The sequence below is a fragment of the Odontesthes bonariensis genome, chromosome 1 (assembly GCF_027942865.1).
Source record: "Odontesthes bonariensis isolate fOdoBon6 chromosome 1, fOdoBon6.hap1, whole genome shotgun sequence".
Classification (NCBI taxonomy): domain Eukaryota; kingdom Metazoa; phylum Chordata; class Actinopteri; order Atheriniformes; family Atherinopsidae; genus Odontesthes; species Odontesthes bonariensis.
In genome coordinates, this window is record NC_134506.1 from 14,215,418 (window position 1) to 14,242,034 (window position 26,617).

General features: G+C 39.6%; 2 protein-coding genes across 3 annotated transcripts; one reads left to right on the forward strand and one right to left on the reverse strand.

Moving 5' to 3' along the window:
* Nucleotides 1–5,298: 5,298 nt before the first annotated feature.
* bloc1s6 (biogenesis of lysosomal organelles complex-1, subunit 6, pallidin) lies at nt 5,299–11,984 on the reverse strand. 2 transcript variants are annotated; one of them, XM_075477420.1, is made up of 6 exons: nt 11,829–11,984; nt 11,489–11,584; nt 9,670–9,829; nt 8,708–8,795; nt 7,773–7,859; nt 5,299–7,693 (listed from the first exon to the last, which is right to left on the reverse strand). In XM_075477420.1, the coding sequence occupies exons 1-6, from the start codon at nt 11,950–11,952 to the stop codon at nt 7,574–7,576; spliced, it is 675 nt and encodes a 224-aa protein (XP_075333535.1). In that variant the 5' UTR covers nt 11,953–11,984; the 3' UTR covers nt 5,299–7,573. The 2 variants fall into 2 exon arrangements, with proteins under 2 accessions (XP_075333535.1, XP_075333619.1); XM_075477504.1 differs by having other exon boundaries at nt 11,489–11,628; nt 11,829–11,916.
* On the forward strand, nt 11,947–23,812 carry slc30a4 (solute carrier family 30 member 4). The gene is made up of 8 exons (XM_075477304.1): nt 11,947–12,107; nt 12,418–12,940; nt 14,907–15,053; nt 17,011–17,164; nt 17,425–17,644; nt 19,277–19,382; nt 19,485–19,619; nt 22,587–23,812. The coding sequence occupies exons 2-8, from the start codon at nt 12,541–12,543 to the stop codon at nt 22,739–22,741; spliced, it is 1,317 nt and encodes a 438-aa protein (XP_075333419.1). The 5' UTR covers nt 11,947–12,107; nt 12,418–12,540; the 3' UTR covers nt 22,742–23,812.
* Nucleotides 23,813–26,617: the final 2,805 nt, after the last annotated feature.

The following is a 26,617-nucleotide window of genomic DNA, read 5'->3' on the forward strand; positions in this document are numbered from 1 at the left end:
CTCAGACCTCTAACTCCATACATTTACGCTTTGAATTATCATATCTCCACCTCACGCAGGTCAGACAGAACACAGCCGTACAACCACTAACCATCCTGGCAGGAGAGGTGACTGCAACTCTGTGGCTGCCAGTCTGAAAACAATATCTTTATGTCAGAATTGCAATGTCCTCTTTAACACATTTCTCACCAAAGAAAACAACAAGGACAGGGCTCATTCATTGGGTCAATTCATTCTTTGCTTTCACCACAGCTACTCTGCTCGACTGAGCCTCATTTACGGCCTACGGGTTGTTTCTATATTTACTCCTTTTTCTGCAGTCCTAGAGGAGCCATTGTCTCCATAAAAGCTTTATTGACAAGTGGAATTGCTGCAAGGACTTGTTTTGAAAGTGTGAAAGCTGTGCAGGGCTGACATTTTACCTGTGTGGGGCTGAACTGAAAACATGTACTGCGGTTAACCCACTCCGTCTGTGTTTACACTGAGTGGAACTAGCCTGGGAGATTATACCACAGTGCAGACACAACAAGACACTGAATAACACTTACAGAGGATTAGATATTAAACTGGGAAAAGATGCTGTGGGAAGGTTCTAAGATTATTTTTATCAGTAAAAGTAACAATAACAATATGCAGAAATAGCCATTATTTACATTGACTTTTAAGCTTTTGTTGAAATAAAGTTAGACGAGCAAAGTATTCTCCAACATGCTGTTTTTGTTTTTGAAATACTACATGTATTTCAACTGATGTCCTCTGATTAAGCTGGGGATTGTTGGGAAATATGCACCTTCTAAATCCGATGCTATTTTATCATAAACCTTCCATTTAAATGCCTATTTTTGAATTGAAAAAAAATTAACTAACTGTGATGGACTGGCGGCCTGTCCAGGGTGTACCCTGCCTCTCGCCCATTGACTGCTGGGATAGGCTCCAGCCCCCCCGCGACCCGACCGGCGGATTCAGCGGTATAGAAAATGGATGGATGGATGGACAAAAAAAAACTAAACAAAAATAAAACTGTAATCTTGCAATCTATAATGCACTAATATGACACAGTGGTGAAGAGGACCCAAATGCAGCCTGACAGACAGGCAGAGTAAAGAAAATCTTTCTTAAAGTAAAAACAGAAAGTGCTGCAGTAGCCGCCAGATAATCCAAAAACAGAGACAAACCTTACAGGAACTCATAGTGAGGCATAAATCAGGAAACACGACTGAAACAACTATGAGGCACTAAAGTAGCTGGCACTAAAGTAGCAAGGGAGTATTTATAAAGAGGGAGTTAATGATAAAGTAAGGGTAAGTGTGGTAATAGCTAACTGAATCCATGTGTACAAGGAAAGCAGAAAGTAAGACTATCTGAGACGATTCAAGGAACAGACCAATGGAAAAAACAAGAATGCAGAAGATGAAACAAAACAGAAAAAACAACCTTAACTTAACCAAGCCTGATACGGAAAAAATAGACATCAGAACAAAAAACTTGACAAAAACACCATGGACTGTGACAGAGTTTTAGAAATTCCCTTGATTAAAATCTACTTTTATGACTTTTGCAAATCAATGTTTCTGCTTTCACATCCCTGGGTATCAAATAGTCCGACAGCAAACCTGACAGTAAATAACATCTCAGAAGGGAAACAATAGTGCAAATGCACAAACTCATTTAAAGTACTTTATGTTAATTTATTGCATGATAGAAGCTGATCATATTTTATATCTGAAATTTGCTAAGCAACTGTTGCATAGATAAGATGTTTTGGAGTCAGAGAGAGAGGATCTTAATCTGAAATGTTGTGAAAGTAATAAAATTTTAAAAAAGTTTTTAAAAAATGTGTTTTTAGCTGGTTCCCATCCATGTTCTAAGCTGAAAAAAACATTAAATGTTAAATTGTTGTTTTGGAAAGCTTTGGTGGTTACATGGTAAACTGTTGTGCTAAAATAGAGACTCCCTACCATCTGTTGAGTCACAAAAACCTAATTACAAACGTTCTCCATGCCCACTTATCCAGACCTGCGTATGGAGAGTTATATAAGACTCGGTTGAGAAGGGAAAGTAACCTCATTCACTGTCACTCTAGACAAAAACATGAGAGATATATTTTCCAGAGCTGCTGGTCGAACTTTTCACATGGTCCTCAGCGTGCATGAACATTACCACACCAACCAAATGGTAAAACCTGGAAATAATAATATCATTCAGCCATGCTCGGTGTGGGCTCAAGGACCATATCCTGTTGTGGTGGGTCTGGGAGAGGCTTGGAGCTGCCAGTCTGAAGCAGACCACAGCCTCCCACTCCTCACCCATCTGAATCACTGTTTACTTAGACAGGAAGGCCGCCTGCTACAGCATCATCTGCTGCTGCTGCTGCTGCTGCTGCTGCTGCTCCAAGTCTGACTCGTTTGTGGCTTTGGGGGGATGGGGGGTGGGGGTTGTGTTTTCCCTGACGGCCAACTTTCTAAAAGTAGAGACAAGTTCAAACCAAATGCTTGCAGACAACAAGAGCCCGGCCTCGGAAACCACTACGTGTCTGAGCTGTCTACCTCTGAGGGCTTTAACGCCCCCACCTTCTGGAAGAACAGAGCCCTATTCAATCACAGCAATGACTAAAAAGCAGATAATGTCAGAGATTCAGTCTATAACATACAACTTCAGTTCCAAAAAGGTACATTTAGAGATGGAGATAAAAGATCAATCCAGTTATCTCCAAACAACTCAAACTTTAACTGGAAAAAGTTCAAAGTATGAATTTGAAACTGAGAAATGTTATGTTTCTGTAATCATTTATACTTATTATGAATTTGGCTCCAGCAACATGTTTCCAAAAAAGTTGGGACAGGGGCTATAAAAGACCAAAAACATTGTACGCATCTAACAACTTGTTACGTTAACTGGCAGCAGGCTAATTACAAGATTTTGTGCATAAAAAAAAAGAACATATCTCAAAGAGGAGGGTTCACCACTGTATGAAAGACGGTGTGTGGGCAAATTCACCATCAAAGAACAATGTTTATAGATTCAAAATTACACAAAATTCAGAGATTTTCTTCATCTTTGGCTCATAATACAACTCAAAGGGGAACATGTTGTTAAAGATCACACTGGTTGTGATCTTTAGCCTCTCAGACAGCACTGACTGCATTAAATTGAGACATGATTCAGTAATGACTCAGGGACACAAACCATTGTCAGTGAACACAGCTCATCACTTTATCCAAAAAAATAATGATTAAAACTCAGTCATGAAAAGACAAAAGCGTATTTAAGGTCCACAGATGCTCAAGCCATATCCGGGCCTGATCTCAAGATTAAGTTGAGTAGCTTTCTGTCTTTTAAATGACCATTTGAAATTGTTATTTAAATATCATAAAAGGCGTATTTTATTAGTTAAATGGGAGAGGGGCCAACCAGCTTGTTATCAGCACAAAATTCATTAGCCAGCACAATGATGGCATACGGTGCATTACTCCACACGGAATAGGCCATTTAAACATCTCTGAAAGCTCCATTAATGCACAAATAAATATTTGATTTATTTTTCAGGGAAGGCCAAACCTCCTTCTGCATGTGTTACAATATGGCTTTGTTATGTAACAGAGTCCAGGTGCTAAACTTACCTGCCTGCAATTCATATCTGTCAGGCTGGCATATACAGAGAGAAGCCATGCAAGCACGGGGACAACATGCCCAAACTCTGCTCAGTGTACGATTTAAATGATTTTTCAATGAATGCAGACTGTTTTGCAGTTTTTATTTACATTTTACAGTGTTCAAGCAGTTTTTGTTGGAAAGAGTGTTGTATTACATTGACAAAATATGAAAACGAACGCACTTTCTGTTGAAAGAAAAGTGACTTAAAAGTTTCAAATGAGGTTGCAGTCTGTGGCGTAGTGGGTACAGCAGCTGGCCCCTGTTCGAATCCTGCATCGGACGGCCCTTTGCTGCGTGTTATTCCTCCTCTCTCTGCCCCCTGCTTCCTGTCTCTCTTAACTGTCCTATATAATAAAGGCATAAAAAGCCCCAGAAAAATCATTAAAAAAAAAAAGTTTCAAATGAGGATGTACAGATTAATCCAGAATAATCAAGATAAAACTGAAAGTCTAGAATAAAGTTGGTAAGCAAGGGTGATTTATAGTCAACGTAAATGTATGGATCTGAGACAGTTCACAGATTGTGAAATGGCTCTCACTTTTGATTGATACATTTTAATCACCCAATGACCTAAATGAAATACATGAAATGGTCCTACTGACAAAGGAGTGCTGACCATTCAAAAGCAATAAAACAGTTTTAACTAAATACATGTTGCTTCCAATGAAACCCTCTTTTCATTTACTTTTTCAGGTCTTCACATTGGAGTGACCCACTTTCAGAAAAATGAGTTAAAATAACAGCAGTTAGTTTGGCAAAAGACATTCGTATAGCAAGGGTGAAACAAAACCCAAAGTGCAGGTACTTGGAGCAATATCAAAGATGTGGAAGCAGGTCGCCCTCAGCCTGAGAGTGTACCCCTCCGTGGTCACACTGTGGAGCAGTCAAAGAACGACTGGGCGGCGGTGGACACAGTTTTGGTTTTGACTGAATTTCCTGCTGTAGTAGTAAGTATAAAATTAGAGTTTTATGTAAAATGGAAGTAGGTGGGGCACACATGGTGGTGTTCGAATCGAAAGGAATGTAACCTACTTTTCTGTCAACAAACTTCTGTTTGTACGGTCAGTGGCAATCGCGTAAAAAAAGGAGAGCGAATAGAGGCGATGCTTTGTTGAAAGCACGAGTATAGTGTTTACCAATGTTTACTTGGGAACGCACTTGAACAAAAGTCAGTAAACAACAAGTCTCTCTTCTACCAGCTAGTTTCTTAAACTCCAACATGATCTGGTTGGTTTGAATGAAAAACAGCATGGAACGAGGCCTGTGAAGGACTTGTTTACATCCTAAATGTTTAGTCGATGAGCGGAGGACTCAGACTCCAGAGGATATCATTAAAACCAAAGATTATGATGAGCTGTAATATATGGGTGTAGACGTCCTGGTACAGCGACTGGCAGGAAGCACATTTAGCAATCATGTGAAAACTAATGAAATTGTCTGTTCTGTGCTGACACCTGGTGGTTTGAGATTAGCAATACAGCTCCATGTGCCAGTCTGTCTTTGTGCATGTCAGAGGGTACAAGGGATATGTGAAACAACATATGAACGTTCCACACACCAATTTTTAGTTTAAATGCATGGAAACATGGCACGACTTAGACAATGCACCACGTAGATCTTGCACAACCAGAAAGGATTCAAAAGTAAATCAGTTCACTGCAAACCAGTTGTTATTTTGCTTTTATTATTAATTGTACAAACAGTGTAGTTCCAGGCATAACTAGTGCATAGAAGCCTCTTTAAAGGTCTATCAAGAGATTTACAGATGCTGTGTATAGTTTGGTACATTTCATCATTCATTTTTGTATATATTTTTCAAACCCCAGCAATACAGTCAGTCACATTTAGTGCAGAACAATTTGATTTTAAACAATAGACTATTCTTATTTAACAACATTCAACACTAACAGGGCCCGAAGCCCAGGATCCACATATAATAATACTGTGATAAAAGACAGCAGACACAGGGATTCTCTTGGACCATTGTCTGATGGCTACAAAGGTGTCAAGGAGTTATTTGTTCTGTTCTCAGGGAGGTGCACACATGTGTGCATCACCAGAGGTTGATAGTGGGAAATACCAGCATTTAATGATGTAGTCCTAGTCTTTGGTTTGTGGGTGATCTTGGCAACGTCAGATTGGATTAACCAAACAAGAGGTGTTGCAAGTTTTAGCCCATTTACTAAAACTCAAATTATACATCAATTAAACAAACCGTTTTCCAAAGTGTATTTCCATAGTGCTACCCCTTTTTCTTTCTATAGAGATGGGTTCACACTTTTTAACTTTAAACATCTGAGACACTTCCAGGTTTATCTCCTACTGCAGTACATATACATTTGGCTAAAAATTAACTAGGCCACATGGAAACTATACTTTTTTGTTTATATTTGAACAAGCAAAAATTAGATCCTCTTTGTAACAGTGCCTTTAAATGACACTTCTCAATTCAAACAAATTACATCAAATTAACGTTTTATCGTCATTTTCAAAATCACAGGCCTGTATTTATAAATCTTTTAAATCTATATCATTTGATTTAGAGCTGAGATAAGTTTTTTTTTTGTTGTTGTTTTTTTACAAGGAGTTTTATATAAACCTCTCCTATCCGGGTTCTAGTGTTCTTTGACACTGAAGTGAGTGGTGTGATCACGCCAACTTCCACAGAACTCAGCAAGGCCCTTGAATTCAGGCGGATGCCAGTGGCTCCGATAAAGATGTACAAACTGTTTTTAAAAAAAGGATTATTCCACTGAAAGAAAAATCATTTGAACACTGTGTGAAGACGCCATGAGGGCATCTTTCTGAAAGTTAAAGCTGAACTTGACCTTTTCAACAGGTTAATAATAGATATGCAAAAATTCACAAAAACTGACAGCTGAAGGAGGAATGGTAAAAAGAAAAAAGAAAAGAAAATGGTGGACAATTTTGCTAAATGTCCACAGGAAGTTATTTCTGGTGTGGGAGGGGGGGAGGGGGGGGGGGCACTGCCTTCTAAGATCTTTTTTTCACAGGTGAATATCACATCTATTGATATTATCCATTCTTGAGTAAATTGTTAAACTTGCACATTCTTTGTGGTGTGAGCAGGTATCGGAACTTAATCTGCTGACAACAATTCAAAGAGGATCAATTGTTTTCTTGTTTAAAAAGTTGAGTTGCTAACATGTGGCAGACCAGGACAGAAACCTACCGTTTCTGTCACAATTCCAGTTAAAATTGTCTGCATCACATAAACCTGCCCGAGGCAGAAAAAAAAAAAAGTAAAAATCATGTCTACTTTTATCGCTCAGTTTGTGTTGCGTTGCAAAGTTTCAAAGCAAATTTGTACCATTAAGTGCAACGCTGTGAGAGAACATTTGAAAGTAGATGATAATCTCTAAAGTGATGGATTACATGCATCCATAATATTAATACAATGACAAAACAATAATAAAAATCTCAGCTGCATTTCTGTTGCCCGTCTGATTATGTAATCTGTTCTGTCAAACAAAGACAAAAAAAATGAAATATCCTTCAAACTTTGCACTTTGGAAAAAGGTCAGCAGCGTAACGTATAGTAGATTTGTAGTAAATGGACTCAAGCCGTTTTCACACATTCACCGAAGTCCTGAAATGTTCGAGAGGCGTTCCAGAAAGATGGCAAATGAGAATGCAAATGTCTGCGACATTCCTTCCAGACTTCTAGCTGAGATTTTTCCATCACCTGCCCCCCACCTTTGCAGTTCCATTTGGGAGAGTTCATCTCCGGCAGAAAGCCTCCCGCTGGGATGCGTTTGTGTGAACAGCAACTGCTCGAAAAGACCGGAGCAGATTGACCGCACATTACCCTGAACATCTCCTGTGTATATATGCGAAAATGGCTTGATACATGCAAAGCCACCTGTGTGGTTTTAATACAGCAGACATTTTGGGGACTCTATGTTCTTTTGGCAGGTTTGGCTACAAGCTGCCTCTCTCTCTCGAGCTCCTTCTCACGTTGCTGCTCCTTCTCCAGTGCCTCCCTCTGCTTTTGTTGCTGCAGCTTCAGAGTTCTTTTCTGAGAGAAAACCACAACATTTTATTTGCATCCATTACAAAAGGCTATGACATTGACTACTGACTGAAATGAAAAATACCTTTAGTTTTGTAGTCTTTTCATGGAGCATGATCATCTCTTTCCTTATGTTCACTAGTTTATTGTGGTAAACTTTTGCCTCCGTAAACTAAAGACAACAAACTGGATTAGTGATTATTTTAGTGAGTACAGTGAACCCTCGCTATAACGCGGTTCACCTTTCACGGTCTCGCTACTTTACGGATTTGCATCGTGCATTGTGTTCTGCATTCTGATTGGCTAAACAGTCTCTCCGCTTCTTCTCTACCTGCGTCTCAATAACGTTGCCGTTTAATATGTACACGTACACGTTCATTACAGTTCTCAAACATAATCGATGGTGGCATGCCGGTATATAAAAATCTTTTTGCCCAGAAGAAAAAAAGAGCGACAACAACTACCGATAACTGTTCTTCTCTCGAAAAAACACACCTGCACCGCGGGCTTTAGAAGAAAAAAACGCTACAGAGCAGAGTCAGGATGCAGCAGCTCAGTCAGAAGAGCAGTGAAATACATGCGAGTCACTATTTGTCCCACTGTACTTTGTATTTTTTTTCATAATCATTTTTCATTTTCTCTCATTCTAATCCAATGACTCGGGTCGCGGTGGGGCGGTGCTGATCTCTGCAATTTGAAGCCTTCAGTTTGTATTGATGATTAAAATGATTATTTTACAGTACAGTAGTTATTTGTAAAAAAAAAACGTTTATACAGTACTTTTATTTCTTAAACAAATGATTGGGCCTGTAAAAAGGTTTTGTTTTTTGGTTTCAATGTATTATGGAGTATTTCATTGTATAATAATTGTAAAAAAAATAAAGGTTACTACTTCACGGATTTCGCCTATCACGGGTTCTTTTTGGAACGTAACCCCCGCGAAAAACAAGGGTTCACTGTACACACAAGAGCACGATGAGTACAAATGAGATTATTTTTCCAAAAATAGTCCAACAATACCAGAGAATTGAGGTCCAGTAAGGTGTTGCACTCCCTGAACTTGGTGACTTCTTGATCCAGTGTGTCTAACAGAATCAGCTGATTTTGTCTGTTTGTGAAAAGAATGACGAGCAACAAGTAAATATAATCACGTTTTCATGAAACAAAAGAAGAAAATAAAAACATCTGTGTTTGGGGACACGTGCTGAATATTCAACACGGAAATTTGAAACGGAGTAAACCGACAATAAAATGTCCAAACGTTACGTTTACGTGCAGCAATAGTGTTGGAAAACTGTATATGGATTTTCATTTTCAGTAAACAACATTTTATAGACAGACATGTAGTGTGTGAACTTTGCTTAGTGTGATACAAAGTCATTAAAGGGGACTGTGAGAAACAGGGTGCTCTGGTCTTCCCATGTAGGAGAATGTGCAACCACTCAACAGGTGAGGAACTAGATGTCCCAGTGAAACATTTGCTGCATCTTGCTCACAAGATTGTTTTACGTATGCTGATTGTAATTAAGCTGTGTAATAAAAAGAACTACACGGGGAAAGTCGGATGGAGTCGTTTGAGCACGGGTGAAGGAGTCCCCCCTGTGACGCATTGGGCTATCTTGAATATTTAAGGTCAACTTGCAAATACCTGTTACAAATCTATTCAAGTTAAGTCAGATATGTAGCACATTGGCTGTATCTCCCTAAGGTTTTAAGGATCTTAACATTTACCTTGTTTGGTCACAGCAAAAACCATTCATCCAGCTGAACTCCATAGTACAACTGCCGTCTATTGAGGATTATCTTTAACTGGAATAATTTCTCCTCAAAGTAGACTGCATGAGACAGTGCTAAACATTTCATGGTGTTGTAAAATTGGTGAAAAAAAAAAAAAAAAAAAAAAAAAAAAAAATCGTAGAAAATCCGGAATTTTCTACAAAGTGTTAAACACGAAAAAGAAACGCTAAGAACCGAATACTCACGTGAGCTCTTGCAGGGCTCGTTTAGAGTTCTGTAGATCTGGTAGGTAGTGAGACAGTAATCCCTCTGTGAGTTTATCCACAGCTTTCTTATCCACGTACACATTCTCTACAGGGACTGAGCTCTCCAGACCCACCGGCTGCTGTGGTGTTGAATGGAGATCTGTTAAATAGTTCAAATAGTTCAAATGGTGCCATGAAAGGTTCCTTCAATGAATTCATCAATTATTATACTTTTGGGAGTATAACTAAAATACTCCCAAAATACTGACACCCCTGAAATCTGACAGGCTACCTGTCACATCTTTTATCATCACTGCTTACACTTGAGATGCATTATTGTTTTGTCTTAAGTGATTTCAATTAGATCTTGTTTTTTTTAATTACACATGGGTGAAAACTGTATTCAACATTTTATGAATTCAATCCTTTTTTTAAGGAAAATAAATATGAAAAACCTTCAGCTGGTTTTGGGATGTGTTCAAGGTAAGAAAGAGGCCAATAAAGGATTTTCAGGGAGTGAATATTCCCATATCAATGTGTATATCAGCTGATGTTCTTTGTATACACATACAGAATGTTTTACAGTATAAACTGATGGTAAAACTGTTTATTACCTTTTGTTAGCAACTTATGCAAGTGTTTGCTTTACTGTGAGGCATATTCTCCTACATGTGTGGCAAATGAAGAGACCCTCTGCTAGTAAAAACTACTTGATAACAACTGAACTTAAAGAATTATTCTGTAATACGACACAAAGTGTCCTAAAATGTTTACGCCAATACCGACTAACATCACATCTGTGATTGCAAGCACTGGTGGATGATATCAACATATGAGTGAATTGGTCACTCCAGTTTAAGATCATAATCCTGTTGGAAAGGTTGATCTCTTTTCATTGACAGGTGGACAAGTTTATCTTTCCTGAAGTTCTCCATATAACAGGAGTGAACGGGGGCATCGGTTGATGCCCCTACATATGGATAGGATGCCAACTTTCACCAATCTGTTATCGGTGAGTAGATGAACGTATTTTATGCCAGAAATAAGGTCCAGGTTTAAAAAAAAAAAAAAAACCAACTTCTCCTTTAAAGGGAATACAAACTTAGAAAATTGCCATCTGAAAATACTTTGCTGTCTTTAACCTTGCCCTACATTATGTTTGAGGAAAAATCTACGTGTATAATGTCAAGATGACTGTTGGCTTACTGCAATAGCCCTCTCTAATAGTCTCTGTTTAAGAAGCTTCGGCTCCAGCTGGTCATCCTTGTGTCTGAAGCCATGATAAGCCAAGGATGTGCCTCAGTACAGTATAAACACAATACTATTTCCCTTATCGTATATCTAGCCCTTTCATCTATGTCAAGTCTTGATAATGTTGGAAATGCAGCCTTGTAAGATATGGTCTCAAATGTGAAAGAAGATAGGTGCTGGTTTCCCTGTCTTTCTTCATTCATGCCCTCTGAAGATTGTTTTAATTTCCACACCAAATTCAATTTTCAGGACCCAGGGAAGCTACTCAGTGAAACCCATGGTTATGGATTGTAGGGACAAGGTCTGAGAGGTGAGTATTTATAACATTTTTTAATGTGCACGACCTGGACTCTCTTATCAAGGACAGGGAACAAGCCACAAAGTAATACATGTCTGAAAGCTGACCACAATATTTTGTATTATCCTCCTTTCCTTTTTTTCCCCATCATGAACCTACTCTGGTAACTATTGAGGGTAACAGAGATTTTGACCAAACTTTTGCATGCCACTGTGCAGTGAAATTCAGGTATGTATAGAGGTGAGCAAGTAAAGGATTGAGCAATCACACCTTCATTGTGTAGAAGTTCACTCTGGGATGAAGGTCCTTCATCTTCCATCCCCTCTACCTCCATATGCAACGTCTCAGTGGACCCAGTCTGGTTGTCTACAGAGAGGCACCAAGCAATCGGTTGGATCTCAGGATTTTATCTGATGAAAATAACCAGTTAAGCACGTTAACTGAGCACTAAAATGAAATCGCTAGAGCCAATGTCAGGTATCCTTCTACACGGTGAGGTCTAGCTAGCTTACTGAACTGCCTCATAATGAGAACAGCATGACACGTTTGCGATAGTTCAGCTAGCCACCTCTAACAGTTCATAAACATTGGCTTTCAGCTGCCATCTTACCCGTTGAAAAGTTTGCCGAACAGTAACCGTAATCGTGATAAGAGGAGTTATGAACACGGAAGAGTAAACAGAGATTTTCGTTTTGTTGCAGTGCACGAGACAGCGTCATGTGATTCTGCGTCATCACGTGACTACGCACGGACCAAACCAAACTCGTTACTGTCACACCCGCGACAATACTTAGGTGGCGTCCAGACTCTTATGTTTTCACGAGTATTACCATGACATTTCTTAATTTGACAACAGACTAAGTTTATTCAAGCCTACATACATCTATTGGTAAGTTTTTCCTTATATTTATTAAAGGAACTAACGCAAGACAAGGACCCTGTGTCACAAACTGACACGGTAACGCCAACCTTTAAGCTAGCCTGTTACTGTTTAGCCAAGTATGTTTTTATGAGGACTATTGAACTCAAAGTTTCTCAGCTCTGCCAAACTTAAAGAAGTAGATTTATCCAGCTTACAATTGATGGAAATAACTCTAATGAGACCTTGTTGTTGAAATTACTGAGCTGTACTGACATGAAACGATGCCCTGTGTGTGTGTGTTTTTTTAATTTTTTTTTAATCACTTTCCTTTTGACAGAATGGAGTAGAAATGCTGTCCTACCACCGTGCCCCCACATACAGACATGAATGATTACCTCAGAGGACAGTGATTTGCAGAAAGATCTCAGCTGGATATACCGTGTCCCGCTAATTATTAAAAATGTCAGGTGGGAACCTCTTCAGCAAGGTGCGGTCCGCCTTCAGGAGGGAGCCGACCGACTGGGACCTCAGCGACACGGCTCCATTTGACTTTTCCGACGAGCTGGTGGAGGATGACGCACCGAAATTCAACAAGCTGAAGGTCGTGGTCTCCGGAGAGATGTCCGACTACTCTGCTGGAGCCCCGTCGAACGGAGTGGCGGTGAACACGCTGGTGGTGGCGGATGATGACGATGACTCCCTGCTGGACTCCTCTTCCAGCATGGGCAGCCCGGGCTTGAACATGGACCCATGTGACAACTGCACAATGAAGAGGGAGAGGATCAAACACAGGAAGGTGATGAAGAGGCTGGTCGTTGCAGCTGTGCTCTATTTTCTGTTCATGACTGGTGAAATTATAGGTAAGTAAGTGAAGGCTGGAAATCATACTTGTTAATGTTTGCTATGCAAATAAATGGTGTTTAACTTGTAATTCCTTCCATTTTTCAGGGAAATTTGTGCCTTTCACCAACTTTTTTTTTCTCCCCTTCAAATCCAACAAATTGTCTTCTCCAAGTTAGCAGTGCCATGGTTTTGGCTTTGCTACCAAATTCATGCCATTTTGGTTAATATTTGCTCATTAAATTACAACCAGTTGAATATTTGAAGTCAAATGCCCAAAGATTAACAGCTAGTACCGTTAAACTACAGCAGAACAAATGAGCTCAAACGGTGGAAAATAGCAGAAATATTAATAGAAATGTGATATTTCTCTTCATTTTACCCAGTAAAACATACTGGGTAAAATTAAAGTCCATCCATCCATCCATTATCTGCCGCTTGTCCGGGGGTCGGCTACTCCGAGCCCCTCCCGGATGACCGAGCTTCTCACCCTATCTCTAAGGGAGAGCCCAGACACCCTGCGGAGGAAACTCATTTCGGCCGCTTGTATTCGCGATCTCGTTCTTCCGGTCACTACCCACAGCTCGTGACCATAGGTGAGGGTAGGAACATAGACTGACCGGTAAATCGAGAGCTTCGCCTTCCGGCTCAGCTCCTTCTTCACCACGACGGGCCGGTGCAGAGCCCGCATCACTGCAGACGCCGCACCGATCCGTCTGTCAATCTCCTGCTCCATTCGTCCCTCACTCGTGAACAAGACCCCGAGATACTTGAAGTCCTGCACTAAAATTAAAGTATTTATGCAAAATGATTGCAGCTGAAATAACTGAGATCAAATAATTATATACAAATTGTGACAGGCCTCCATCAGGCTACTGTATGCTATTTTATTACAGCAGTTTGAACATTAACTTATTATCACAAAAAACTAACCCAACAACTCATTGAATGGCTTCTTACATGTTTGTTTCAGACGTACTGTCCATAAACAGATATACCCTCTCTGATCAAACAGATCAGACAAAACCGATTGGGTTACCTTGCCTAAAACAGAGACTACCTTATCTGACACCATCAAATATTAACCTTTAGGAAAGGAGTTTATTGAAATAGTCTAATGCGGTACATTAACACGCTGTGCCATCAGAAATTATCAGTTGAATAATCATCCAACAAAATAAAAAGGAGAAAAAAAGTTGTAGTTTATGTTTTAAGGCTCCGCTGTTTGATTAAATGCAGTCAGGGCCGTTTTTGTATCTCCCTGCTTCACACAAAGATTGTAATTTGTACAGTTTGTCAGTCAAGCAGCCTAAATCTCCTGGTATTTATTGCACTTCTACAACCATCATTTCAGAAATGCTGTGGGAACATAAAAACCTGCCGTGCTGGTTAGTTTCACAGACCAAACAATGTGTGGGATTATTGATCAACTTTATTAAGTTGCAATTTGCTAATCTACAGCCTCGGATATTTTCTGTTTTTAAAAAAAATAAATAAATAAATAAAAGCGATTATCCTAGAGATCAGATCTCTGCACAACCCTAAAAATGACAGTATTGTGTGCTGATAATTTTTAGATTGGGTTTGCATGTGACAGACATTTTTTCATTTGAGACAGGGGTTTTGTTCACTGTGAGACTGTTTTCCACTGAGACAAGACTTCTAATTTAATAGTCTTAGGCATTTAACCTTCTTATTTCTTAACTGTTATGCATTTCATTCTCCTTGGGGCACCACGGATTTTGTTCCATTTTCACTGTTGTTAATTATCCCTCTATTTATCAAGTGAATAAAACGCAAAAAAGTCAAAAACTTTAAACGCATTTGTTTCTCCAAAAAAATAAAGTGTGCCTAGAAATCTACCCATATACTTTGCTGTTGATGTACATCTGCATGGAGCTAAATTAGTCTGAGTTTGCATTTACAAATGACCTTAATAGATCCTGTACACTGATGTGATTTTAATTGTTCATGTTGATCTTTCAGGTGGTTATTTTTCAAACAGTTTAGCCATTATGACGGATGCAGTGCACATGTTGGCAGACGTGGTTGGTATCTTGTTTTCTCTGTTGGCCCTCTGGCTTTCTACTAAGCCACCCACCAAGAGGTTCACCTTTGGGCTGCATCGCCTCGGTGAGTGTTAGACGCCGTCACACTCTCACTTTTCACTTCCCCTTTGTGCCCGCATCCTCCGTTTTGTGTGCAGCAAACATATGTGTGGGTTTTTAATGCAGGCTATTCACTCTGAGAAGCGAAAGTGTGTCTTCAACAGTATTCAAGGCAGACCAGCCTTGAATATGCCTGAAGCTGTCAGCAGTAGGAATGTTAATCATTTCATTACCAATCACTGTTTCCAGTTTCCATCAGTGGAGTTAATGAAATATGTAGAGGTGTACAAAGAATACTACCTGTCCTGAGTATTGCTAAGTACATGCGCGTTGTAAAATGGCTGCAGACACCAGTTACATCAGCTTAACAGTCACAGAACACTCAAATGCCTTTTAGAGCTGTGAACTGAATAATATTACACTGCTCTGGTTAAACATACAAGCACATGTGTTACCATTGACATTTTTACAAAACAAAAAACATTTCCTGGGTTGAAAATTGCAAAACAAGCCATTTCGTATTTCCTGTAACTCTGAACCTTGCAACCTCAGCACTGACATAAAGTAACCAGTAAAAATGATCTGCATCATAAACTTGTGCTTTTGACAGCAGCAGAATCACCTCCTGACTGCATTCTTCCCCCTCCAACAAAAGTTCCATTACTGCTCAGAGGCTGCCTCTGGTGGATTTTAGCACTGTGTTCTCCACCTTTGAGTATTTCTGAGCCTGGAGCCAGTTGCTCAAACGGATACATGTCGGGACCACTATTGTTCTCCACCACGTTAATGTCCAACACAGGAAATTCTTGCAGGGAAAAGTCCTCCATTTCATCAGAGCGCTCTCAGACAGGTCCATTTTCACAATTCTGTTCCTTTTTTTTTCTGCTCAGGTGTGGTACATCACCCCTAAATCTGCTCCTCCCTTGTCCTCTACATCTCTCAGCAGCTTTTTTATGGAGTTAGGCTCAGAGATTGAGTTAAAGTTTCACTTTAAACATGAAAAAAACCCACAAGTTTGGGGTAATGTTGTAAAACATCTCCGTTTAGTTATTATAGTAGATTGTCATTGTGTATTTGATTGACTGCAAATGTGTAAGGAATTTTTTTTACCCTCTGAAGAAAGCTGTCAGCTGTAATTAGTTCCCCATGTTGCTTACAAAAGAAAAGAAAAAGTCTGAAAATGTGATTTTAAGTTCTTAATCATTCTAACTTGTTTAAAGTGTCGAGTCTTATCATCTCCATCTTTTTATTTGTCAAGTAATTCACATTACTTCAGCAGTTCTCCATCAAGTCTCCCAGAAGAAAAGATGAAATAAAACGAACCAAAAACAAAAGCAAAGATTAAATAAAGAGTAAAGGTTAAAAAAAACCAAAAAGTAGGATGAAGGGTATTTCTCGATGGATTATCATATTTCAAAATGGTTTTATCGACTTAAATTGAATTTTACAGTCGCAATAGAAACATAATTTATGTAAATGGACAACAAGGCAGATTTGAAACTGCATTCTCACCGGAGTCATCAATACAAAATATATTTGATCAGAGACAGCATGCAGCACTCAGACATCTTTATGTTAATTAAAATGTGAATAAATAGATCGGATTGTTGATTGAGCTTTGATTTAAAGAAGAGGTATGACCACATCACCCATTTACTTGCTTCCCTTCACTGACTCCTTCTTAGATTTCACATTGATTTTTATTTTGTTTGACCCTCTAAACCTTATGTCGCTAAGTGCGTCTCAGACTTCTTGACACGGTACAGTCTGGACGGAGTCCTGATGAGGATTTCCATTAACAGGCTGCAGTTTGTGACAAAGGCTGATCACCCTTTTGCTGTTTAAGACTTTGCATTTTGTAACTTTGCCAGATTAATTCAGGAAAACTTTCACTACCTTCACATCTAACCTTGAAAAGTTTTCCTTTGTAATGGTTGATACTCTCTCTGAAAATGCTGTGCATTCACAACTTCTCGTTCCAGAGGTGGTATCGGCAGTCCTCAGTGTGGTGCTTATCTACATCCTGACGGGTGTATTGCTCTTTGAGGCGGTTCAGAGGACTGTTCACCAAGACTTCAACATAAATGGAGATGTCATGCTCATCACAGCAGCTGTTGGGGTGGCTGTAAATCTCATGTGAGTGACGCAGGAGCTACAGTGCAGTGACATGACAAGAAAGTAGCAGCAAAAATTCTAGTTCAAAGTTTCCAAAGTTCTGTCTAAGCTGCACAGTTTCCAGTCGCTGATCCTCTGTGTGTAATGTTTGACTACAGTCTGTAGGCTGGCTGACTTCACTTCTTCAGTTGGTAAAACTACGACGACATTCAGACAGACTATCTCCAGTGTTAATGTCTGAAACGAGTTCCTGTCCGCCTTGTTTTTCTTGTGATTTTTAGAATGGGTTTTTTGTTAAACCAAGGCGGTCACCTCCACTCACATGGCCACGGCCACGGTCACTCTCACGGCCCTTCAACAGTGTCCAGTACGCAATCAGCTGGGTCGGGTCAGCAGAGGCAGCACGGCAGCCTCGCTGTAAGAGCAGCCTTCATTCATGCTTTGGGAGATCTCCTCCAGAGCATCGGGGTGCTCATAGCTGCTTATATTGTCCGGTTCAAGGTACCCTGTTTTTGAATTGTTTGCCATTAATATTAATATGTTTTCTAATGCTGTTTCTACACCAAAAATAACATGTTTAGACTTGCTTTTTTTTTTTTTTTTAGATTTGGGTACAACAAGCTCAAATTATTTTTGCATTGCCAGTAGTAGCATGTTTTCCTTCAGTGCTGTCCAAGTACAATGCATTCAGAACCAGTCCAGTAACTTACACTGCTGTCCAGGAAACAAAGCTGAAAATGCGAGATCAGCAAATATACAGGCTGTGTCGATTCACAGTTTCTTGAGTAGCTTACTTTTCAATGGACGGTGGACATCAAGTTAAAACGGCGAGACTGAAACCAAGCATCTTGTCTCTTGACAACTTTGTTGCTGTCAGTTTCAGAGCCTCCTTATGAGACGTTACGGTTGATAGATGTGTGTTTCTGTAAAGAAAAGGGATCTGTGCCCATTCTTGTTGCACCGACTGCAGTACGGGGATGTTGTGTTTATATCAGTGTCAACTGGAGCTGAAGCAGAAAAACACAGCAGCTACTGCAGGGTCATTTGACATGGGGCTGACTGCAGATTAAACACTTTCCCAGCTTATTCAAAAGTGTAAAAAGGCCTTTTTAATCATCCTGAAGCCATTGTTTTCGAATATGTTATATTAACATTTCAGTAATTATTTTACTTGAACAGATAGTCATTTAAATAATTCAACTTATTAAAAATGCACGTGTAATTGTCTTTGTCCTCGACAGGTTTTTATCTTTTCCAGCTTCAGTTGGCAGTGATAGAAATGTCTCATCCGATGTGACGCACAGATTTTCACCTGTTTCCAACCTGTTATCAATCTGAAACATCTTCAGCCTCTTTCGCTCATCAGTTGCGCCATAATAACCCGCAGCTGTTCCTCTTTGTAATTCACGTGTGCAAAACAGAGGCGGCTCAGCCCCCCAGCGCTGCGTCCTTATGCACATTGTGGAACCAGCTGAGTGATGGCAGCAACGTTGGTTAGACTGGCGAGTTCTGGGATTCCGACTTAATGTGTGTAAGCATACATGAGGCGGGATCATTTCACCTCTGTTAGTACCTCCCTTGCCAGCTCAGAGGCGCCTCAGTGGTGGATCAACTTCAATCGGTCGTTCCACTTCAGCACTCTCACACGACAGAAGAAAGTGTGTCTGTCCCAGCTTGAAAAGGCATGTGTGAAAGAGGCTTTTGACTCCTTGTCATGTCAGCCTCCAATTTCCCTTTCTCTGTTGAACTATTCACGTTTGACCCGGTCATCATGGATTTGATGAGATGGAAGTGAAAAATATTTTGAAATAACCACTGAATCATGGTCTTTGCCCTCCATTAGAATTTCTAACGTTCCTTTAAACTAAATTTGTTACTGTGAACATGAGACTAGAGACAGAACCCCCCCCCCCCCAAAAAAAACAAAGACCAACTTATCTGTTGTCTACAGTTAAAAAAAATATTTAAAAAAAATTTCAACCAGATTTACCTGCCTTTACATAATTGGCAAATATTATTTTCTATTGTTAAAACATTTGAACTAAAACTTGTACAAATATTAAGCATGTGTGAACTCTGCTAACTGTATCTTGTTGTAAACATCTTCTTGACAGAACCCCTTTGTCTTCACAGCCAGAGTTAAAGTTGGCAGATCCCATTTGCACCTACATCTTCTCAGTCCTGGTCCTCTTCACCACATTCCGCATCTTACGAGACACGATAGTTATCGTGCTGGAGGGTAAGTCCTGTTCCCAGATCCTTTTCAGGGTTCATTATTTAGTGTTAGAATTTGGCATTTCGCCAGCACTGTACCGATGTTGTTTGTATCCTACTCTCTCAGGTACTCCCAGACACCTGGATACTCAGCGAATTAAAGAGGACCTCCTGAAGCTGGAGGATGTCCAATCAGTGGATGAGCTGAACGTCTGGGCGCTGACCGCTGATAAGACTGCGGCACTAGTGCACCTTCAGCTCAGTGAGTAGCAATCCATATATTTAATGTAGAAATAAGTAGAGATTTCAATCCCAGAACTTTCGTTCTGTCCAAAGGTTGATAATAAGAATGACTTTTCTACACGTTAGATGAAAGTCTACAACCGAATTATTCATGAAAAATTTGTTGTTGCTTTTATTTTTCTTAAAATCCTTTTTTTTTTTTTTTTTTTTTTTTTTTTTGATGGACTTCCATCTAAAGCAAAGTCGCACACATCACTTGTGCTCTGCCACCAGTCTGGACTCAACTGCAGCTACAGTTTGGCCCTGAGTCTTCACAAAATATTATAATTCCAGAGACAGATTTTATATTTGGTGAAAATCTAATGTCTGTCATATCTTGTTTTGCTAAGATTTCTCTCAAGTGAGAGTCAAATGAACATCCCTCATATGCTCAGATAAGACATGCCAGCCTTTTTTTGTTCAGCCGCCTTTTGACCTAGATTGTTGGCGGTGCGTCAAACACCAGTGACATGTCTGAACAAAATGTTCGTGTAAAGTCGTTATGAGTGTTTATCAGTGTCTCCTCTGGAATTTGTTTAAATTTATCTTTAATCTCTGTGTTGTTGGTGCTGCTACATTCAGGCGTCGCCGCTTGTTTCTGCTAAATGTAGCGCATTAAAGGGTACCAGAAAAACGTAGATTTAAACAGAACATTTTTTCATTTCCACTCTTAAGAAAGTAGAGTGCCCATTCTAAACAGTGCAGAGTGCAGCACATTTTACCCCATGCTGTTTGCTTTTGTACGTCTGGCTATATTGAAATGCGATGGAAGTTTACTTAAGTTTAACAATCCTACAGATTCTCCACAAGAGGGAGCTGTTCACTCCTTGTTGGAGCACTTTGACATAATTATTTAGAGCTGAAAGACATTCAATGAAAAGAAAAGAGTTTATCTACAAACTATAAACATGGTGGTCTAAACAGAATTGTACAGTAATACCCTTGATGTCCCTAGGATCTTTGATTTGGACTTTTATCAGACTTTACTCTTGCGCAGTGTAACGCAGCAGCCAAAAGATGGAGCTGTTTGAGAAAAGAAACTTTGTAAAGAGTTCAAACAACCAGAACTTTTTGATATGTTGTGAATATTTTTGATTAATTGGATATTCCAATACAACAGTTTGACTGACATGCATCTGCTCTCATGTTGTGTCACGTCACCGTTGTGATAACAGGGTAGGTAGATTCATAGTGTTGTATAGTTGCTGGAAAAGGACGTTGTATACATGTTTTAACTTGTCCCGTAAGGAGAGTGCAGGAGTAAATAACCATGTTTACCAAGGCTCATTTAATCAAGAATTCCATTAAACAATTTGACAGCAAGCAGCAGAGCCGTATGCCTGCTTAACTTAAATAAATAGTCGTTAAAAATGCGATTATTACACCTTTGTTACTTCTGCTCTGGGACCTAAAAATGTCTGCTGCACATACTGGCACGTACTCTCTGCATTCAAACTGCAGTCTTTTTCTTTCACTTTCAGTATTTACTGCTCTTACAAGGTATTTTCTGCTTGGCAATAACTTGTTTTGGTGCATTGCAATGTAATTTATGTCGCTTGTAATTTATGTTTTGATTTTATGAGATGGACCCACTCAAAATCCCACACTCTTAGGAGGTTCATTTAACTTTTCTGGTCAATGGGTTGAATATGGCACCACAACAAACCTGCCAAGAAAGGGTTATCACAAAAAGTCACTGACCAAACAAAAAAAAAAAATAAGGCCAAAGGTGACCCTGAAGGAGCTGCAAAGCTGTCTGGGACCACTTAAAGCCAACCACACCAGAAAAGCTGGTCATTGAGAAAAAGTAGCCAATGCTTCAAGCAGCAAACAAAATAAGTCGTGTTTGGAGTTGACTGGCGGGACATTAAACTATCCCCAAACACATGTAAGTAGTTGCAGCGTAATGCTGTGGTCATGTTTAACATCTGCAGGGTCTGAGGCAGCAGGCAGAATAGAAGGAAGGGTGGATGCTGTTGAATAGAGGGAAATGGATGAGGAAAAACCCTCCAGAGAGTTGAAAATGGAGTGAGCATTCATCATTCAGGATGACAGTGAGCCTAAGCATCCTTCTAAATCAACACAGTGGTTTTCCATTAAACATCATGGTTTGGTCTGGTTAATACCCAGAACTCTGACTGATTACATGGCATTTCACTTAATGATTGTTGTGCACCAGTGGAACCCATCTTTTTCTTTTTTTTCTTGGGCACTTTTTCCATTTAATTTCATCCATCCATGGATAAGGCGGGGTACACCCTGGACAGGTCGCCAGTCCATCACAGGGCCACACAGATACAAACGAGACACACAACCACACACACGCTCACACTCACTCCTAAGGACAATTTTAGAGACACCAATTAAGCTAACATGCATGTGTTTGGACTGTGGGAAGAAGCCAGAGTACCTGGAGAGAACCCCCGCATACACGGGGAGAACATGCAAACTCCACACAGAAAGGCCCCAGCCGGGAGTTGAACCCGGAACCCTCTCGCTGTGAGGCGACGGTCCATTTAATTCCATTTCTCAAATTTGGACTATTTGCTCATACAGGAAATAAACCAACATAATTGCAGGTTTTAATGCAACAAAAAAGGAAAAGATGCCAAAAGGGATGAATACTTTTATAAAGCTCTGTAGTTGAATACAGTGATTACATCCAGAGCTTATATCCGTTTCAGTCTGTAGAGTGAAGTTTGAAGTGAGAACATTATGAAATGACTGCACGGTTGGACTGTCTGCTCACTTGGCAGCTTAATGTTTTTATGACGCAGAACATTGTGAAGAATGGCCAGAAAATCATGCTGAGGATACAACTTGACATTTTTGACATGCTGCATTTTAAATATGTCTTGGTACATTTAGAAGTCTTCTCTTGTACGGTGTGGCTCTGTTTTTTAGGTAGGAGTTTGATTCATATTCAAATGTGTTTTTATGTTCCCAGCACCCTCTAGTGGTAACAGCTGGGAGGACGTCCAGGCGAAGGCCCGCCACCTTCTGCTTCACACCTACGGTCTCAGCAGGTGCACAGTGCAGGTCCAGACACACAGGCAGAGGATGGTACGCAGCTGTGCAAACTGTCAGCAGCCCAGCGCCTGAAGAGAGACTCACAACAACACTTATCTCAGCAACTCATTCCATGCAGGAAATGACAGAGAGTACAATACACAGAGGGGCCTGTATATCACACTGCTGCTGCAGCTCAGTGCCTCAGGAGGAGCCACATTATTCAGAAACGAGCAGAAAAAGAATGGTGCCAAAGGATAGTCGGGGGAATAACAACAGATGCACATTTCTAATTAAGGGAGCACAGAACCCTCCGGGAATTTATGCCTACACAGCTTTTGGAATTGAAGTTGACTGCTTGTGCTGAGAAGAATGACAAAACACTTGACCTTGATTCACCGTTAAAGCCTTTTCCAAAAGGTAGTTTTTTGTATTTAACAGTTTGATTTATCCCAACTGATGTTTGTCATCGGCTGTATATCTTGCTTTTTTCCTCAGATGTTAGAACTGGAAACTAAGATGTTAATTTCTTTGCAACAAATGTCAGCAGTTGGAAAAAGGTACCTCGTGTAATTTGAAAAGTGGTTTCAGTGCATAGAAGCTGGACTTGTCATGAGTGGTGGGAGTGAGGCACAAACCTTTGAAATGTCCCATTAGAAGACATCACAGCTTATCAAATGCACCTAATCGTTCTTCCTTAACCAAAGTCTGTCACCAGGCACATTTTGTTTTCCAAATAAAGAGAAAAGACAGGGTTGTATATTCTGGAAGTCTCCTGTGGTGGCTGCACTCACCAACACTTGCTGTTTTTGACACTGGTTTTATTTTAGCACGTCTCTAAATAAAGTGACAAGCAGGCAACTGACAATCAAAATGTTACAGATTGAGAATAAGGATATCACTAATGCTTTATATCATTAACAGACATATAGGTGCAGACAGGTTTGGGACATTTATGCATTTCAGAGTGCGTCTGAGGAGGAGGAGTGAGTTAAAATTAGCCATGTATTGGGGTTTGTAGTGTTTTTTTGTTGTTTTTTTTCCCCCCACAGTGTTGAGAGGCTGAGAGCAGTTTATCGGTAAAACCTCTCGTCTCTATTATTCACAAAGTGAAATTAAGAACTGAATCACCGTTTTTGTTTACAATAAAGTGTTCAAACATTTTGTCTCGCTGCCTTATTTCTGTGGATAAAGTGAGGTCAAGAAGCAGGATAGAAATCTATGAAGGGTTATTTATACGCTGAGTAGTATTCCACTGAAAACTTTACCTAATTAGTCACTGTTGCAGATGCATTACACATCGTCATCCATATTTCTCCTATACATTGTGAAAACCTCTACATTTGGACTGAAATTAGTCATTAAGTGTATTTCATTTTTTTTATTAGCACATGAAAAAAAGAAAATAAAAACATTTTAAAAAAGTAGAACAACAACAAAAACATACAAAGTATACAGTAGATAAAGCAAATGTGCAGGAGAAACCAAAAATACCCCAAGAGCTTGCTTGTCAAGTGGTCCTCCAAGGATAAACATTGTACCTAAATCTACATTATACATAAATTTAATTTACAGTAATGTGAAAAACAGTAAGTGAATTTCTTTTAAAGGAAAGTTGAACAGAATTGGAAAATGTTGATGAATATAAATGGCTCTTTCTCTATATGTAATATCCTTTATCACCACCAGGTGGTGGACTGCAGTAAAATAACAGAAAAAACTCATGACTATGTGACCAAAACAACCTTAAAATCATAAACTAAATGCTGGGTTTTGTGGTATATTTAAACCCCTCCTCATGCAGACAGATATGCGTACTTTCAAGCCTTAAAATGTAAAAAATAAGTCAATAAATGTGAGGGCTGAAAGTAGAGGATTAATATGTCAACTCTGTAATATGTCGCCACTGTTTTTCCTTAGATTGAATAATAAAGTCTAACTCATAATCATGTAATGCAGCATACTATATGTAAATACAACCTTACCTATTTAATAAGGGATTCTCTAACTGATCTGGTTAATGTGTAAAATGGAGAATCATCAAGAGTTTATAATTAACATGAATAAAGTGGGAGCATCTGTTTCCAGGCAACTGCAATATAACCATAAAATCCACTGTCAGTTGTTTGTTTTACAGAGAGGACAACCCTTCATTGACCTCACCTGTGCAACCCGCCTTTCTTTAGAGGGCCATTAAATGTCGTATTTAGTCATGTTGTTCTCAGTGTTCACAAGACACGGCAGACTTTATCACAAAGCACCTGTGTGTGTTGAAAACATAAACCTACAAATTACAAGCGATAAAAGTTCTGAGGTTAATGTGCGCATTAACGACAGATGGGAAATTCCACCTTTCGCTTACTTTCAATAAACAGCAAGAGAGTCTTTACTTGTTTTGCTGGTTGGTCACATGACCTGTGATGTCACGATACGTGTGCCACAGTCACGTACGTCAATTCCAAAGCACAGACACATAGACACTAGATGTTTCCTGTCGTCTCATTGTTTCCTTAAATAACCTTTCAGCTGGACACAGCTTGATAGGTGAAGTGCAGCTGTGACTGTAGCAGGCGCCGCCTGCCTTTGGCGTGTATTTTGTATTTAAGAACACTTGTGCTCTCAAATAAGTCTGTTCTTGTCCAATCACCATCTTTATGTTCTCAAAAGCTGTGAAATGTTATTGGGGGGGAATTCGTGAAGAAACAAGAGATTACATAAAAACATATAGGTTGTCAGGCAGTAAAAAGAGGAAGGGAAATTTTTTTCAAAATGTGAAACACCCCGGCTGAAATGTGAATATATCACCCGACTTGTACGTGAAACCAAAGTGAAAATGTGCTTCCTGATAACACAGAGCAGGAAACAAAACCCACATTCTATCGTTTGTGTTTCTCTTTGCTCCTTTCGTTTAATTAGTAATGAGAAATCCATTCGGTGTCATGGCGCAGCCTGCTGTCCTGTGGAGGCCAGATAGTACCGGGGGCGACAGTGTAGGACACACATTTTCTAATTATTTGCTCTCTTCTGAGATATGGGATGGCCATTAAGAGGATTGCGTGTAAGACCCCTGTATGCTCACCCAGCCATAAATTAAGCAGATATGCATTCGATTGTTGCTTGGATGCCTGTTATTCTATAGCTGTCCTTGCCCTAAACACCATTTTCTTGGCTACAAATGACATTCAAACTATAAATGAGTCTTCCTGATAAAATGTGGAGTTCAGACAATACATAAGTAAAGAATTATTGGTGGGTTCACACTTGATCTCATAACACAATTAACAATCATCAATACGACGCAATACAAACATATTAAGTGTCAAGACAACCTTATTGATGACTTTGGTGATCAAATAAAGATCAAAAGCTTCACAGCGGCTACTAAAGGGATTTTAAAATGAAACTGTTGTGACTCAGATTTAATTTTCTCTCTAAAGCATTTAACCTTATCTCAATAAACAGTTCTGTTTAATGTATTGTAGTTGTGTCTCTTTCATGGAACTATTGATATAAGGTGGGGGAAAGTAAGGGTGCAAACCAAAATAGAAAGCTCTTGTTACTGTTATTGCTTACAATTATTTCACAGGCAAAACAAGTTTTTTTTGCCAATCCAATTTCTAAAAGGCGGGGCTGCTGTTTAAGATGTAAATAAAAACAGAATGCAGTGACTTGCAAATTTCATGAATGCATTTTCTCACAATAAAACATAGAAAACATCAAATGTTGGCAGTGATTATGGTATCAGCAAAAAAAAGTCGGGACAGGGTCACGTTTACCACTGTGTAGCATTTATCTTTTTTTTTTAACAGTCTGTACACATCTGGAAACTGATGAGACCAGCTGTTGGACCTTTGGAAGAGAAGTGATGTTCCATTCTTGTTTGATATAGGATTGTGGGCCTTCTTTGTTGTGTTTTATGATGCTCCAAATGTTTTCAGTTGGTGAAAAGTCTGGACTGCAAGCAGGTCA

Coding starts and splice junctions, on each gene's coding strand:
- slc30a4 (XM_075477304.1), top strand. CDS start 12,541: ATGTCAGGTGGGAACCTCTTCAGCAAGGTGCGGTCCGCCTTCAGGAGG. Junction 17,645..19,276: donor CTTATATTGTCCGGTTCAAG/GTACCCTGTTTT, acceptor TTGTCTTCACAG/CCAGAGTTAAAGTTGGCAGA. Junction 19,383..19,484: donor GATAGTTATCGTGCTGGAGG/GTAAGTCCTGTT, acceptor CTACTCTCTCAG/GTACTCCCAGACACCTGGAT.
- bloc1s6 (XM_075477420.1), bottom strand. CDS start 11,952: ATGACGCAGAATCACATGACGCTGTCTCGTGCACTGCAACAAAACGAA. Junction 11,585..11,828: donor TTCGGCAAACTTTTCAACGG/GTAAGATGGCAG, acceptor GCCTCTCTGTAG/ACAACCAGACTGGGTCCACT. Junction 7,694..7,772: donor AAAAGACTACAAAACTAAAG/GTATTTTTCATT, acceptor GTTTTCTCTCAG/AAAAGAACTCTGAAGCTGCA.